The 16548-nt window shown below is 46.8% G+C and overlaps 1 protein-coding gene across 1 annotated transcript; it reads right to left on the bottom strand.

Annotated features, from left to right (window-relative positions):
- Window positions 1-155: 155 nt before the first annotated feature.
- LOC105897022 (E3 ubiquitin-protein ligase TRIM9) lies at window positions 156-16548 on the bottom strand (the record flags this gene model as incomplete). The annotated part of the gene is made up of 8 exons (XM_042709969.1): window positions 156-423; window positions 1151-1311; window positions 1578-1646; window positions 2320-2473; window positions 3247-3357; window positions 6758-6880; window positions 8755-8850; window positions 15862-16548. Coding segments are annotated over 8 exons (1617 nt in total), but the record flags the coding sequence as incomplete, so codon positions are not given.

Here is a 16548-nt window from a genome sequence, read left to right as displayed (position 1 = left end):
ATTAACACAAACACATTTCCTTCAAATGCACCTCAAAGCCTGTAATCAAGGACACAGGCAGCCACCACGCTGGTGCAGCTTCAGCGGTGTGCAAGGCAGCCAGGAAACAGCCTCCCACAGGAGCAGCTTAGAAAGGGGAGTATCCCCGGGCACTAATTAAGACGAGCGTGCCCAGTCGGGGTCCCCTCGCGTCCCTTTCATGTTCGCTCACCAGGGCCACACGCAGAGAGACAGAGGGAGAGAGAGAGGGGGAGAGAAAGAGAAAGAGAAAGGGAGAGGCTCACCATCGGATGTCTTCAGAATGACAGTCTTGCTGTAGGGCCCGACCCCAACGGAGTTGTAGGCCTTGACCCGAGCATTGTAGGAGCTGTTGAAGTGGAGGCCATCCACAGTGCACATGGTCTCCTTTCCCACATACACCTCCTGAGGAGAGAGAGAGAGAGGAAGAAAGAGAGAGAGAGAGAGAGAGAGAGAGAGAGAGAGAGAGAGAGAGAGAGAGAGATGATACATGGTGAGTTGTATTTTCAGCAACAGAAATGTTTCTTCTGAGAGGTGCCATTAGTAGTGGCCTACTTTGGCATCAGCTCGTAGTAGAGATGATGTTGTAAGTTAAACACAAAAGGGGGCAAGACCAGAGGCAAGAAATAGAAGAAGAGAAGAGAAGAGAAGAGAAGAGAAGAGGAGAGAAGAGCGAGGAGGCAAAATCACACAGGAAATGATCCATCATGAATTATGGAGAAGGTGACGGAGGAGCACATCTGCAGGCTGCATCCATTCCTCTGTCATTTTGGAATCTAAACAAGAGCAACATCTGGATCTGTTGCTCTAAGTTCGCTGATCAAAATAAGCATTATGTTGATCTTTACTTTCATAATTGCTTGCCATCATTGGTGTTTTCATGAGGCAAAAATAGGCAGACATTCTCCAAAACAACAATCACATGGGATATATATCATTCACGGATCAATCAGATAAAAAAAAATAAACCTGCATCAAGAGACAGTTCTTACACACAAAGTCTCTTGGTTGAAGTGAATGTTCTCTTTGCTTGTCTAATCTACATCTCTGTTATAACAGCCTCGTCAACATTTATAGCACACTGAAGTTCTCAGCTGTCGCCAGTGTTTGAAACCTCCAGGAGAGGACTCACCCTGTACTGGCCCCCGTTGCCATCATCCAGCTCCAGCACGTAGGCATCGACTGGGACCGGTGGGACTGCACTTATCCTCCAGGCCAGGGTGACGCTGTTGTTTCTGGTGCAGCACTTCTCCAGCTGCAGCAGGGGGGCTGAGGGGGCGGTGGGGGTCTGTGCTGGAAGATCAACACCAACCAGGGAAGAGTCACCATCACCATCCAACGAGCAGCGTCAAGCAGTGTGAGCTTTAAGAATGTTTGAATGGGGATGGATGCAATGGACACATGCACAGGGGGGGAGGAGAGCTCTGTTTGAACCACTTCAGTCCAGCTCTAAACAGCGGAGTGGGAGGTCAGGTCTCTCCACACGGGAAAGGGAACAGAGTTGGGGTTGTTTTAAACGTAGTGAGTTATCGGGTTAATCGTAGCAGCTATGAAAATACCTCCTGTGCTCTCCGTCTCTTTCTGGCCACCTGCATGCATTTGAGTCATTAATGGAGTCTCCTGTACATCTGAAACATGATATTGGACAGAGTATGGGTGCATGGGTGATTTCTCAGCAATCCTGTAGTCAACACAGTGGAACTGCAGGGTTTATAGGGTTAGCCTCAGGGGGAAACGGGCAACATTCACCTCATCCATATTTCATTATGCTGCCCTGCAGCTGGGGATGTCAAATTCAATTCAGCAACACAGATGGACATTTTAATATACTGACATGAAGATGAATGTGAGAAAGCATTCCTATTACTCTGTGTCTCAGCTGGATTGACTTATAAAAACATAGTTTTCACACCAGATACGGCCAGTCTGGGCAATGAGATTTCTTGAAAATTCAATTGTATTTCAGTATATTTTCCCAATTTAATATTGCCCATGTTTTTTCCAGTCACCATAACAATATCCCAGCAGTCTACTGCAGCACCCAAGGAAGCAGCAGAATACGCTCTTAGGGTCCTTGGAAATAACTGATTAGGCAAAACCTCATCATTCACATTGAACACAGACTTTCATACAATACGAACATATACATATACATATACACGTATAAGGAAAGGGAAAACATATTAACCAGAACATATTTTCAGTCATTACTTTTATGTTTTCCTAGTAAGTGATAAGAAGAAGTAAGTGATGAGAAGAAGTAACTGTGGTTGATGTGTGTGTGAAGGCTGGGCATCTCACCTTTGCACTCCCCGAAGTCCAGTTGGATGATGGTCTGCAGCAGCGGGTCAGTGTTGAGGGTCAGGTCAAACTCCGAGCCAACTTTGGGCTCCAGAGCGCTCTTCACCCACTGGTCCTGGGACGAGTGCACACGCTTGATCAGAGGGTCTGAGATCTGTGGACAGAGACGGAGGAGAAAATGGTAATGGGAAAGGCAGAAAGCGATACGATATAAGATGCGATACGACACAAAGCGATACATTATGATACAATATGACATGATGATATCCCTCCATCTGTAATGTCCCCCAAGCGACATATTACGCTAATGTTCCTCCCATTACCCTCGGTGGGAATGCTACAGGGAAGACGCCACAAAGCCAAATGCCTGATGGGTTAGGTGTGTCTGCAGCCTCGTGAGGGTCCCAGAGGTTTGCAAGACAGAGCCTGCCAGGGGCTTTCATGGTGCAGCACAAATCAATACCTCATAAAAATTTGAAGTGGGAAGGGATCTGCCGACGCCCCATTGGAGGAGCTTTTATCTCCATTTCATTGTCTCCCCCCACGTCCTCACTCTGAACCTCCGGGGCGAATCAAACCCTCCAGTCAGAGGTGAGTGAGGATGAGAGGAGGGCCTTTAGATACCAAAACCCTGATCCCTGATCCCAAATCCACACTGCCTGAAATACAATTTTCTATGCCTTCTATGCTAGATCATTATGAAGCACCTATAAACGGTGTTTTGATTTAAAGAAGAGTTGCTACTGTCAAACAAGCTTTAAATAATGAAAGTCCATTTCAATATCTCATTCTTAACATACAAATATGCAAATAAATAATATTTTTGTCATGCTTGTGCGGAATTGAATTTTAAAGAGTAAGATAATAATAGACAACAGTGGCATGGGTGAGTTCCCAGGCGGTCCCCCAAAACAGAGCAGGGCCTACCAGGAGGAAGCCGCTGGGGTCGTTCTCCTTGATCACCTCCAAGCAGAACTCCATCATGCCGGTGGTCTGGCGGAGCTTCATGGTGCAGTGGCTGATCTGGTCACGCACCACCTGCAGCACAAACCAGCACAATGAGCTGATGTTACAGGCATGGAAGAAACAGAAATGTGTGCACATACATACATATATATCACTGATCAATCACTACCTGAATAGTATTGCTTAAGGACTATCATTGAATTAGTTTCTTAAACATAGAATTTTTTAAATATGCACACAATCCTCCTCAACACAGACACACACACACACATATCAAACACTACCATTTTCATATTCATTGTGAAATGCTAACAGGGTTGGGAAGGTTACTTTTGAAATGTAATAGGTTACAGCTCACTACAATTACAATTACACTTATTTTGTAATTTAATGAATTAACTTACATGATACTAGTTACTCCCCAACCCTGAATGCTAAATGCATAACCATAAGAGTCGGCTTCCTGACACCAGTAGACCAGAACAGCAATATTTTGATAAATCTGTTTTCACAAAAAATAAGAAATATAACAATAGTCTTTTCAAATATGGCATGCATGCAAAAGGCACACACACACACACACACACACACACACACACACACACACACACACACACACACACACACACACAATATGAATAAACAGACAGTTGGCCAGCTGGCGAGTGTGATTATCTGGCAGTAGACCAGCATTGTGGACATGTTTTGTATCATTTGGTCCTCTTAGCACTTCATCTCAACTCTCTGTGAAGATTAACATCATGGAACGTGCTCTTCCCCTCCCAGCTCCCTATAAAATGTGTTCAGCCTGTCCAATTAGTGGCAGTGCATCTCTGACGCTGACAGTATATGCCTCACATACCACCTAAATTGCCCTAAATTTTTTGAGCTGTGTACTGTGGACAGTCATATGTAGCTGTGGAGAAAAGCATTTGCAAAATGAATTGTGTGCTAAACGAATGGGTTCTAACAGAGTGACAAAGGCAAACACACACACACACACAGACACACACAGACACACAGACAGACACACACACACACGCACACACACACACACACACACACACACACAAGGTTATTGATTTTCACATATTCAATGGCCATTCTCTAAAATACAAGCTCACACATACATATATTCACACACACACACACACACACACACACACACACACACACACACACACACACACACACACACACACACACACACACACACACACACACACACACACACACACACACACACACATTGTCCCTGGTTGATGTCATACGGAGGTCAGCAGAGAGCAGAGGAGAGATGGGATTTGGGTGGCTGTCAAAGCCATTCATTCACAGCTAATTAAAATGCATGTGTCTGTTACCATTGTTCACGCTGGGATTTCTCACGGCTCAATAGCGCAGGTTTCCTGACATCCTGAACATGAAAAGTCTGCCAAGCCCAAGTCCAATTTCAAAACATTTCTTGCACAGTTCCAATAAAAGCAGACACCCGATTGTGTGTGTTTACATGCCAAGAGATGCCATGAAAACAAAAACAAAGGAAATGTCTCAAAATGAAGCTGATGATACTCCTATCAAATTGAATAATCTTTCGTGACTAATCATGGCAATAATGTGATTAATCTACCAACACATTCAGGCAGTTTGCACAGCCATCATTTATATAATCAGCAATTATTCACCTGTCAAACACTTTAATTACCATGTCCTCTCTCGAACGAATCGGAGACCGGAGGCGAGAATTCCTAATTATGTAGATGCCTCATAAATAATAGAGACCATAGTGATTTGATACTCGCTGCACTTATGATTAATGTTTTAAGTCAAATGTGAAAAATAATTTTAAATACTTTTCTAAGTGACTTAATGTTAATCCTACAGAGATGACCAACGCTGATCTGCGGAGCCTATGGATTATGTCTGCGGATGAACACTGGCCACAGTCACAAGGCATGTGAGAAATTACTATTGTGGCGAAAGAGGCCACTGCTTTAAAAAAATATATATATATATGAATAAATATATCAATGTAAAAAAAACCCTGCTGACAGGGCTGCTGGCTCGGAATGAATGAATTAGAGTAGAAAATGACGTTCGCCGTCAGGCTGACACAAACATAACACTTCAAGTCATTAAACAGAGGGCGCAGCAAATGCCATACTTCTGGGAGGTTTGTTTTTTTCTTTCCCTCTTTTTTTCATTTCTTTCTCTCCATCCGAGTAAACACTGGCTCTTGGCCCATTTTAGTCAGTGATGCTGCAATATGCAAAATAATGGAAAGCATCGGATGGATGTATTCCATCAGACAATGTTTTGATGCTATAGTCCTGACATTCCGAGCGGAATGAAATGTAATTAAATCCATTGTTTCAGGAGGAGGATTTGTTTCTCAAAACATATGGTTGAGTGCAGACTGAATCTAAACTCCCATTCTCTCAGTAATCCCAGGGAAAGGCCATAACCTTGCTGTGGTTTTATTTTATCACAAGGGATTCCACTGCTCTCTCTCTCTCTCTCTCTCTGTCTCTCTCTCTCTCTCTCTCTCTCTCTCTCTCTGTCTATCTATCTGTCTGTCTCTCTTCCGTTTTCCCCCGTGCTAATAACAGCAGCTGTCTCAGGAGCGCCAATCCCCTGGCCCGCACGTGGCAGGCTGGCACCATTCCATGTGACCCACTGGGGCCTGGGGCTTTGCGGTAAATCCTGCCAGCTGCCCCTTCCCGTTGGCCGGCTGGGGCTCCGGCACTTTCACTGGGCACCGGATGGATGCCCTAATGCCCCTCACTGCAGCCTCCTCTGCCCAAGCTGCATCCATCTAGTTCCACTGAGTGGCGGCAACTCATTAGCCGCGATGATGAGGTTAATGGTCGCTCAAAAGGGTATAAAGGCCAATGTTTTGACCAACGCTTTAAAACTCATGCAAATGGAAAAGTCATGCAAAAAAGGAAAAGAAACCAAAACAAACCCTTAATTGGCCCGGTCTCAGGCACACCCCAGTGGCAAAAGCTGATTTCACTGTACAAAGAGCGGTGGCCTTGAAAATGTATTGTTGAATAACTATGTGGGGCGAAAAAACATCCTTAATTTAGGCTGAATTAGGACCCAACACAACAAAGAAGCTCCTCTGCTTCTCTTCTAAGGGTCCCTCAGTGTTGGCCTGAGGGCAGACCATGTGGCAGGGCGGAGAAGGATTGGGCCGTGAGTGTGTGACCTACTCCTTAGTTCATCTTAGGATTCTGCACTCTTCAGCTGATCTGGATTTGTGTGGCAGAGGGGACATGCTGTGTGTGTGTGGTGAGCTTCTGCTCTCAGTGGGACATGATGTCCGCAGTGGACCACGCATAAGACCACTCGTCCCCGTCTCCCCACCACAGCCAGTGGAAGGGGTTCTTGATGGGGCAGATGGGGTCTTGTGACACCAGAGAGGAGGCCAATCTGTCAGGGGTGTCACTCCATACGGAGGCTGCTGACCTACCTTCAGTTTGAACTCGCGCTCCTTGGTGACCTTGGTGAGGAGCTTGGCTTTCTGCCGCGTGAGGGCCTCGATGAGGGAGTCACACTGCGCCACCAGACAGGCCTCAAACTCCACACCGCTCTCCTGTGGCGACACACACACACACACACACACATACACACACATCAGCACCTGTGAGAGGTGGGTCGAGGCGGTACTCCATAGGAGGCTTATATAAAGAATAAGGAGGCTCCAATGAAGACATATAGGCAGGTGACCATTCTGCCCAGAATATGCTTGTGTTTATGATACATGGGGAGCAGGACGTTAAATCAGCAAATAATAATCAAATAATCAAATGATTATTTATTTGATCAGCATGAGCATAAATGTATATTGGCCCACAGAGCAGACTTCCACATGTGTATATTCAAAGTGTATATTACAATATTGTTATGTATTTTGTCATATAATGTCTTTTTTAAAGTGACATTATGCAGTAATCGTACTTCAGGATTAGGGTTAGGATAAGCAGTTTTACCTTAAAATAACAGCTTTAAAAAAATTGGGGCGCTTCAATGACTTTTAATATGGAGAATCGCCTCCGTGCCATTGCCATACCAGGGTCCGTAGGCAAATTACTAGGTTATGTAGGTTTGCCTGAAGCCGCCCGGTTTTTACTGTCTGCCGAACTAGTAAGTAGCTTATTTGCCGTCTTGTGTTGCACTTGCTTGATGTTTGACTGTGTTAGGACAGTTGTTGACTAACTAATTTGTCATAATGTCAAAGTCAGCACATTTCAAGAGATTGTGTTAGTTTTAGACGCTAGCATATCGTTAGCGATTAGCAATTGTTCCGTTATCCTACTTTAATGTAATTTTGCTAATGTGGATATTGTTTACTGATTTGTATTTTCTTCATGACGTAGTTTCCCTGAAATGGAATATTCCGTGCGAGCAGGAATGAAGTCAACCATTGTTTTAAGCAAAACATTCTTGCCTACAAACCAGCATGTGAGGTACATCGCCACTGGCAATACCGTGCGTCTAAATTGAATGTGATGCATTTTGACACTTAATTTTATAGATAAATAGCAATGCTGACAAAACTGCCAATGTCAAGCTCATGCTTTACATTTATTTCCCCGATCTACTGGAGCATTTCACGGCTAATATGGAACGTCTGCCTGTTCGTCATTTAATTTCTCCCCCCCCTGTTCTCTATTATGCTGCATCTCCTTGCATTAACCATTGATCTAATCGCCGATGGCGTATGAGCAACTGGATGGCAGCCGTGCAGACCTGACTCTTCAATGCACCCAGAGAAGTGGGCTAAAGCTTCTGCCCATTGCATGGGACTTAACAAAGACAAGAATCCCTCAAAACCCAATGTGAAAAAAAGGCCGTACACACACATTTTCATAGCTGATAAGACGTGACAGTGTTGTAAGGCTGTAATAGCCTAAATTGTCTTGGGGAGGACTAAGGCTCAGTGCTGATTGTGTTGCTGAGGCTGCTCTCCCGGCAGCCTCTGTAGAGCATGTGGCTGCAAACAGATACTTTCCCTGCCTGCTGGCTAGTAAGAAGGGCTTTAGAAGTAGTGCCAGCCTAAAAATAAAAAAAGACCTCCATAATCCAGAGGGGGTTTTTTTCTGCAGAGTTGAACACAAGAACAAAAAATGACATTGCTTACCCCACATCCTCAATATTGAGGTCTGAGAATCTCCGCAGAGAATAGTAACCCATTTTCCTTTTTTATTTGTTTGTTTATTGGTGTGCAGCCGTCTGGCAAAAAGAAGATTTCCCAGTCTTGTACCGAACTCCTACTTCTCATTGTAAAAAGCAAAGACACATGTTGTGCATTCCTTTTTAGTGAAGCAATATTACCTTGCGAGTGTTTCCATGGAGGGCACTGCATCTTCCCTCATTATGTCCTGGTTGTGCATTCCGCACACTCTTTGTTCTAGTGTCCTTGGGGACCCCCAGAGAGATTTTCAATAAGAAAGCTGAGATTTTTACCTGGATCTGCTGCAGCATGTTCTTCAGCATAACCAGAAACTCCTTGGCATCCTTGGCTTTGTCTGACACTCCATTTAAAGCCTGAGAGAGCTGACCCTGGGTGGCGGAGAGAGAAGAGGGGGCAGAGCGTGAGCTGACAGTGTGCAGGAGAGAGACACAGAGACACCACAACAGCCTGCAGAGAGAAACCATACTGATTCAGTGGAGGCGCGTATGGACCACAGTTCACTGAAGAATTCAGCATATGAAATGCATTCAAATTCAGAATTTTGGCAGACAAACAGTGATGGCAAATCTTTTTTTTGATCAACAGTAATAAAAACCCCACTTACAATAAAAAGAAGAAACCCACTAGCCATACAGGCACTGACATGTCCAGAGACGTTCTCTGTGTCTGTGTGTATTTTTAATGCATTTTCTTGAGTTGTGTTTGTTATCTTTGAGCCTGGTGCACTTTTTTTCTGATACCCTTGAGTGATGAACAATCATGGGGAACACGGACCCCGGCTGAGATCAATTTGGCCAGCTTCCACACCTCACACACCCACCTGCTCCACTTCCTCCACACCCCTATCCCCCCCCGCCCCCCCCCCCCCCCCCCCCCGTGTGGCCCTCGGCCTGGCAGGCTCCGGAGTACCTTACCTTCCATCAAGCCAGCCCTCCACGCTGCCTTAATGCGCCATCTGCCCCAGCAAGCTGTCTGCTGCGTGGCTAACAAGGGGATGAGTGATGCCCTTCCTTCTCCTCCTCCTCCTCCTCCTCCTCCTCCTCCTCCCTCTTTTCAAGCCTCTCCCCTCTCCTTCCCAAGATGAGATGACTTTGGGGTGGGCCAAGGCCACAATCTTTTGCTCAGGCCTTTCTTGGTGGGGTGGACCTGGGACCAGAAGGTCAAAGCCACAAAGGCACGAGGGCTTGTTCCAATTAGTGGAGAGCCTGTTGCTTGATTAATTGGCAACTGGTTGGCATTTGGTCCTCATAAGGGAACAGACTTAGTTATTGACAACAGAGGGGCTCTGGCCAAGGTCAACAGCAGTGGTGGTGGAGCTCACTCAGGATGCGAGTCATGTCGTGCTGGCTCCTGCACACTTTGATAGGATATGCTATCTGGCCTTGGCAGGACAACCAGGACTTGGATGACTGAGAAGCAGGACGCCTGGCTGCTTTGAAGGAGATTTGAAGAGCAGCGCGCCGCTGCACCAACCCCCCACCTCCCACCCCACCCCTCCTCCACCGTGTGACAAACGAATGGCCGAGCTCCCGCCAGACGTGACAGAGATGGAGAAGGACATTAGCGTGATTTGGCCGGCGAGGATGCAGCGCACAGCCATTGTTTTGGAAACATCTCAAAGGCATCGCATGAAAGTAGGCTGGAGTAGACGCTCGTTTGGGAAAATGGGGTCAAAATATATCACATTTATGACCAAAACACAAAGTCACCGTCTCTTTATTTCCTTTCAATACCTCTGTTTTCAGTGAGGTTTTTATTGTCTATGTCTGGTGTTTATGTGGTGGTTTGCAGATAACATGATCTGGGAGAAAAATGGTGAGAGGGAGGGAGAAGAAAGAGAGAGAGAGGGAGAGAGGGAGAAGAAAGAGAGAGAGAGGAAGAGAGAGAGAGGTGGTTAGGGGGAGTATTTGTGAGTGCTTTTCCATGGGGCTAAGTGCAGATTCATTTTCAGCTGCACAGGCCTGTTTGTCATGTAACTGTAAGACAATACAAATCTGACCTGATCAGCACGCTGACCTTGACTGTGCTGAGTCTGCAGGGATATACGCGTCATGAGGGCTGGGTCATCCTCCTCTCTTTCTCCCTCTCTCTCTCTCACCCGCTTTCCTCTCTTCTTTTCTGCCTCTCTCTCTCTCTCTCTCCCTCTCTCTCTCCCTCTCTCTCTCTCTCCCTCTCTCTCTCTCTCCCTCCCTCTCCCTCTCTCTCTCTCTCCCTCTCTCTCCCTCTCTCTCTCTCTCCCTCTCTCTCTCCCTCTCTCTCTCCCTCTCTCTCTCTCTCCCTCCCTCTCTCCTCCCTCTCTCTCTCCCTCTCTCTCCCTCCCTCTCTCTCTCCTCTCTCTCTCCCTCCTCTCTCTCTCCTCTCTCTCTCTCCCTCTCTCTCTCTCTCTCTCCTCTCTCTCTTTCCCTCTCTCTCTCCCTCCCTCTCAGCAGCTGTGTCATTAACTCCCCACATCTGGATGAGAGCAGAACCAATCTGCAGCCACAGCTCAAACGCTCACACATACACACAAATCTCTTGAACTGTGTGTGTGTGTGTGTGTGTGTGTGTGTGTCTGTGTGTGTGTGTGTGTGTGTGTGTATGTGTGTGTGTGTGTGTGTGTGTGTGTGTGTGTGTACCACCGCGGTCCAGTGAGCAAGACTGATGTTTTGTGCCCTGTGCTCTCAGGCCAGTGTGCATCACACGGCAACACAGAGCTTTCTCTCCTCTCTCTTCTTCCTTTGCACTGAACCAGGCAGTGCATTCTAAGCTGCCACCACGCACATTATGGGCTGAGAGAGGACACCAGGCAGCAGTCTGGGGAGAAACCAGGCCAGATTAGAGAAAAAAGAAAAAAGAAATCTACAAATGCTGCCTACACAGCCGATGCATTGTGATGTAATTGGCCGACACTATAGAGCCATATTATAGATCCATTGAAATATTGATGAAACTTGTAACTTGCAATTAATAAATGCATGACTATGTAGAATAGCATGTGTTGCCTTGATGTGAAACATTCTTCAGATCGTATAGCATATAGCATCATAGCTGACTCCTTCAGTGCCCCAAAAGCAGCAATTTATTTTCCTTTGTTCAGTCTCAATTTATCGGGGAATAGTCATACATTTTCATTTGTTGAAATTATCGGTATTAACAGAAAACGTTACTAATTTAGCTCAATGCTGCTCAGTAGCCATGGTAACATGTTAGCTGAGCAGATGCACACGAACAGTTGAAACTACACTGAGGTCCTGCGTAAGAAGCTACACACTCATACTGACGGAAATAGCACGGAGGAACTTGTGTCCTTCCTTCCTTCTGGGTTGCCTTGGTTTCTTATGCAGATGACTCTGTCCCAGTTCTCATAGGCTGGTAGGAGAGAGAGAGAGAGAGAGAGAGAGAGAGAGAGAGAGAGAGAGAGACACTGTGTGTGTGTGTGTGTGTGTGTGTGTGTGTGTGTGTGGTGGTATTTTTGTGTGTGCGTTTATGTGTGTGCCTGTGTGTTTGTGAGGTGAGAGAGGTAGAGAGAGAGAGGACAACTAAAGAGAGAGTGAGTAGGTGAGAGAGTGAGAGGCAGAGAGGGCAAGGATGAGTGGGAGAGAAAGAGAGGATGAGTAAGAGAGAGACAGGGAAAGAGAGAGGGTGAATCAGAGAGAGGGGGATGAGAGTGGGTGAGTGGGAGAGAGAAAAAAGAGAAAAGAACAGAGAGAGAGAGAGGGAGAGAGAGAGAGAGGGAGAGAAAGACTCATTGGCCAGTTGGAGCGCATAGACGAGGCACACAGATGCATTCAAGCCGGATACATTAACCTACATTCCCCCTTGCTCAGTGAGTAGGAGTCACAGAGCCTGTGCTATCTCTGGCCCCGGCCCCCCTGCGCCCGAGGTACTCCTGCGCAGCGGCAGCAGTGCAGCAGCAGCAGCAGCGCAGGCTTTCATCCCATCCAGCGCCATCTGTAACTAGATTTCTCCACTCGCTGGTCGCAGCCAATCACTTGGAATGAACTAGAGCCCTCGCAAGATGGGATACTTCAATTGCCAAAATGATCACAAAACCCCCCCCACCCACACACACACATACACACATACACACACACACACACACACACACACACACACACACACACATACACACATACACACACACACACACACACACACACACACACACACACACACACACACACACACAAACACACACACAAACACATTTCCTTCCTCCTTGTCCCAAATCTTACCCACTATATCTGCCCAAGCCCAACCCATCCCCTCCCAGAGCACCAGCACCAGCAGCAGCTCCATCTCTTTGATCCAGTGGGGCTTTCTCACAGATCCCTATCAGCAGAATGGGTTTCAGAAGCTGATAATAACACTGAAAAATAAGAAAGGCAGTATTCATAAGGAGACGAGAGCATCATTTTTCCAAAAAGAAGGAGGCAATCCATCAATTGGATTGGCCATTTTCATCGCATTCTAATTGCATTTGGACCGAATAAGAAGGGGGTCAAAACTTCCAGTGCCGTTTTAATTTTTCATCAGCTCAGCCGGCTATCTACCCACGGTCAGCCTTACAGTAGCAATCCCCCCCACACACACATGCTCGCTGCAGCCCAGGCATTCTGTTCCTCTAATGCAGAGTGTGGGTCCGCAGCGAGGGCTTAAAATAGATGCTCGTGGTGTTTCTGCATGGCTACCCAAAGCAAACTGTGCCAAAGTGACTGTCCCTCAAGTCCCCTCTTGCATGTCTCATCCTGTTTGGGATACATGCTAATATATTCTGCTGTGCCCTCAGAGGCTCAGATTGTTTTGCCACTGTGTGGCTTGCCCCCCTTTCAGATAGCTTGTAATCAAATGAAGCTTCACTGACAAAAAAAACAAACAAACATCAGGAATGCAATGTATTCCTCAGAGGTCGAATTCCCATTTACTGAACTGGCATTCCCATTCCCTGAAAGAAAATAATTTGATGACTACTGAGATTTTGTGATGCGATTTGTAAAGCAAGACTTGAGCAGGCAAGCTCCACCAACAATGTTACACATTTCCCATCAACTCACAATCCAACAACCAAACTGCAATGACAGAATTCAATACCCCACATGGCCCAACTGAATGAACCAGTGTTTTGCCAGTAGTAGTATTTCAACACAACCATCCTTATTGACATGGCCCACAAAAAAAGAGGCCTAAACCCCACAGAGAGTGGACACTGGACAGGCTCAGTGGATCACACACAGGACAGTAGGGAGCAGTGGCGTAACGTAGTTACGACGGGCCCAGGTGCAGGCTATTATGACGGGCCCTAGTCAGTGGCGTAAGGCAGTGGTTCCCAAAACATTTTACAGTCCCGTACCCTTTTTTTCATGTTTGTAACCGCCGCCACCACCACGCCCCTCCCCCCGCAAACATATTCTGCCTAAAACACTTAAAACTGTGTATCCGCCTATAACGCTTGTCAGTGTCATTTTTTCGCTGAATATGGGTATACATCAGTATTTTTGGCAATGCGACTTGGCTATTCAGACTATTTAGATCGACATAAATATGTCTATGGGTCCCAGCTACGGGCCCCCCTAGACCCACGGGCCCAGGTGCGACCGCACCTGCTTGCACCCCCTATAGTAACGTCCCTGGTAGGGAGTCGGGCTCAACGCTGATTCAGCTCTGCTGCCCACTGTCGGAGCTCCATGCCCCCCATTCCCCTCCACTCAGTAGGGCAGCTCTTGTCCATCTAGCTATTGCCCATCTGCACTGATGCCCCTCCCAGAGCCTGCCTGACAGGGGGAGCTGCATTATCTGTAAGCACACAACAAGCTCCAATAAAATGCCTTGTCACTGTCTCCACTCCACACAGCTTCCTGTCAAACCCACACTAATCTATGAGCGAGAGCCAGCAGAATGCACGCAGGAAATTTCCCCAAAATATCACAGGCTTAGACGAGTAAAAGCATAAGGGCAGATCCATTTCACTCCATATGGTTCTCTGTGTTAAACCCATTGCTCATAAGCTCCCAGCTGACTGGCTCTCACATGCAGGACAACAAATAGGATAATGAAACTACCAAGCAGTTTAAAAGACATCTGCAAATCAGCAGGATATATATGACCTAGAACTGTGGAAAATGTCACTGGGAGCTGAACCAGAGCTCACAGACAGGCCTAGAGCAAAAGACAAAGACGGAGAAGGATAGAAAGATAGCGAAAGTACTGTAAGTGACTGAGAGGTAGGACCCTGAACCAGACAATGGCACTAATTCCACTAAAGACCCCCAAACTCCCCTTGATCTACTTCTCGCTGAGGCGTTTTGCTGAGATCACAGCGAGGCGTAGAAATGTCAAGCACCGCATCAGAGCCACTCAGAGACAATCTGCCCAAAATAATGGAGAGGACTCCAGCTCCTCCCTCCCCACCCACACCCACCCCCGCCGTATCTAGGCATGTTATTGCCTTCATTTCTCCATCTCTCCCCCTCCATCCACTATCACTGGATCTCTCTAATGTGGGATATTTTTTCTGTCCTCCCACATTTGTCAGCAATGTCCTTCCTTCATCTCTCTTGACTAAATGGATGGTGGTGATGGATATCATAAATCATGTGTGGAATGCAAGAGAGAGATAAGCAGGAAGCATTCCGCGTCTTTCATCTATTCTACTCATTACATATTTACTCGCGTTCACACTTCTTTGATTTTCACGGCCCATTTGTGGGACAGTGCGTGTTAAGGTGAACCCATAGCCTAGTTTCTCATTTACAGTCAGCATTTGGCTGAAAGGGGGCCAATCGAGTGTTCAATAAACATACCGCAGGGTTTGACTCCAGAAGATTTTAAGGACCAACAAATCATCCCATCTCTCTTTTTTTATAAGAGCATTTGTGAGTCAGCCAGTGCTGAAAGGGAAAACGGCTTTTAAGTTCATTTACTAAATTGACTGCTTTCTGTAAGACAAAATGTCAAGGTTTTGCACTTAGAGGCTTCAGCCCAAATCCATTATTTCAAACTGGCCAAAGCACACAGCAGGAGTCATGGCATCTAAATTCCTCTTGATGTGTGGGGTAGCATTAGGAGGGAGAAAACACAAACTGGTGACCTACTCAGAAATTAGCATTGCAGACCCACAGCTTCAGGCAAGTTGTAACTACAGTTAGAGTGTGTGTGTGTGTGTGTGTACAAGAATAAGTCTGAGTAGCTTTGGGGCAATGTGTGTGTGTGTGTGAGTGCGTGTGTGTGTGTGTGTGTGTGTTCATTAAATTAGATAAAGGCTGATCATATTAAGACTGACTGAGCAGTAGCTACTAAATTACTCCCGTCAAAACATTTTAAAGTTCAAACTGCTGACATATTTGTCGCATAGTTGTGGCTGAAATGTGCAGCTTGCTGGCTACCCTCATTCTGTCTCTCACCTTGTGCTGTTTCCACATGTTGGCCAGAGGTTTCACGTCGTGTTTGCAATGCTTGCCCTCCTTGCCATCCTCTAGACAGTGGTAACACACTGGAAGCTTGCAGTTGATGCAGTACATACTGTAGTTCTCTGCGTCGTGCTCCGCACATGTTGCCGGTTTGCGCGCCGTGGCATTAGGCTGCTGCAGGGCAGCGGGTGGCGGCTGAGTCGGTGGCACTAAACGATGCTTGGCCAGGGGTCCACGGGAGGGATGGCAACGCTGTTGACACGGTGTGCAGTAGAAAACATCACACTGCTCGCACATCACCGTGGCATCAACAGGGTTACGGTCGCACAGTTGGCATTTGACAGCGGCAGCGCGGTTCTGTTGGTAGCGAGCCACGATCGCCTCCAGCAGCCTGTTCCGTGGGAAGCCCCTCAACCCCCGCTCGTCTAGAGAGACGCTACGGTGGCAAAGCGGGCAGGTGATGGAACAGTGACGGTGCACAAGCGCTGGTGGGAACACCCGCACTCCGTTTGGCGATTTGAGGCACGGTGTGTACGACCCGTAGCCACTGTCTGTTTCGCTATACATGCTCATCTTATCCATATCCAAATAATCATAGTCCGAGTTTCCCGATGCCCGGCTATGCGGAGGAGTCTCGCCTTCTGGGGTTTGTACGATGATGTTTCGGGCGCAAGCCGAACA

The sequence above is a fragment of the Clupea harengus genome, chromosome 15, assembly GCF_900700415.2.
Source record: "Clupea harengus chromosome 15, Ch_v2.0.2, whole genome shotgun sequence".
Taxonomy (NCBI): Eukaryota; Metazoa; Chordata; class Actinopteri; order Clupeiformes; family Clupeidae; genus Clupea; species Clupea harengus.
Note: the sequence above shows the minus strand (reverse complement) of the source record. Positions and strands in the feature narration are given on the sequence as shown.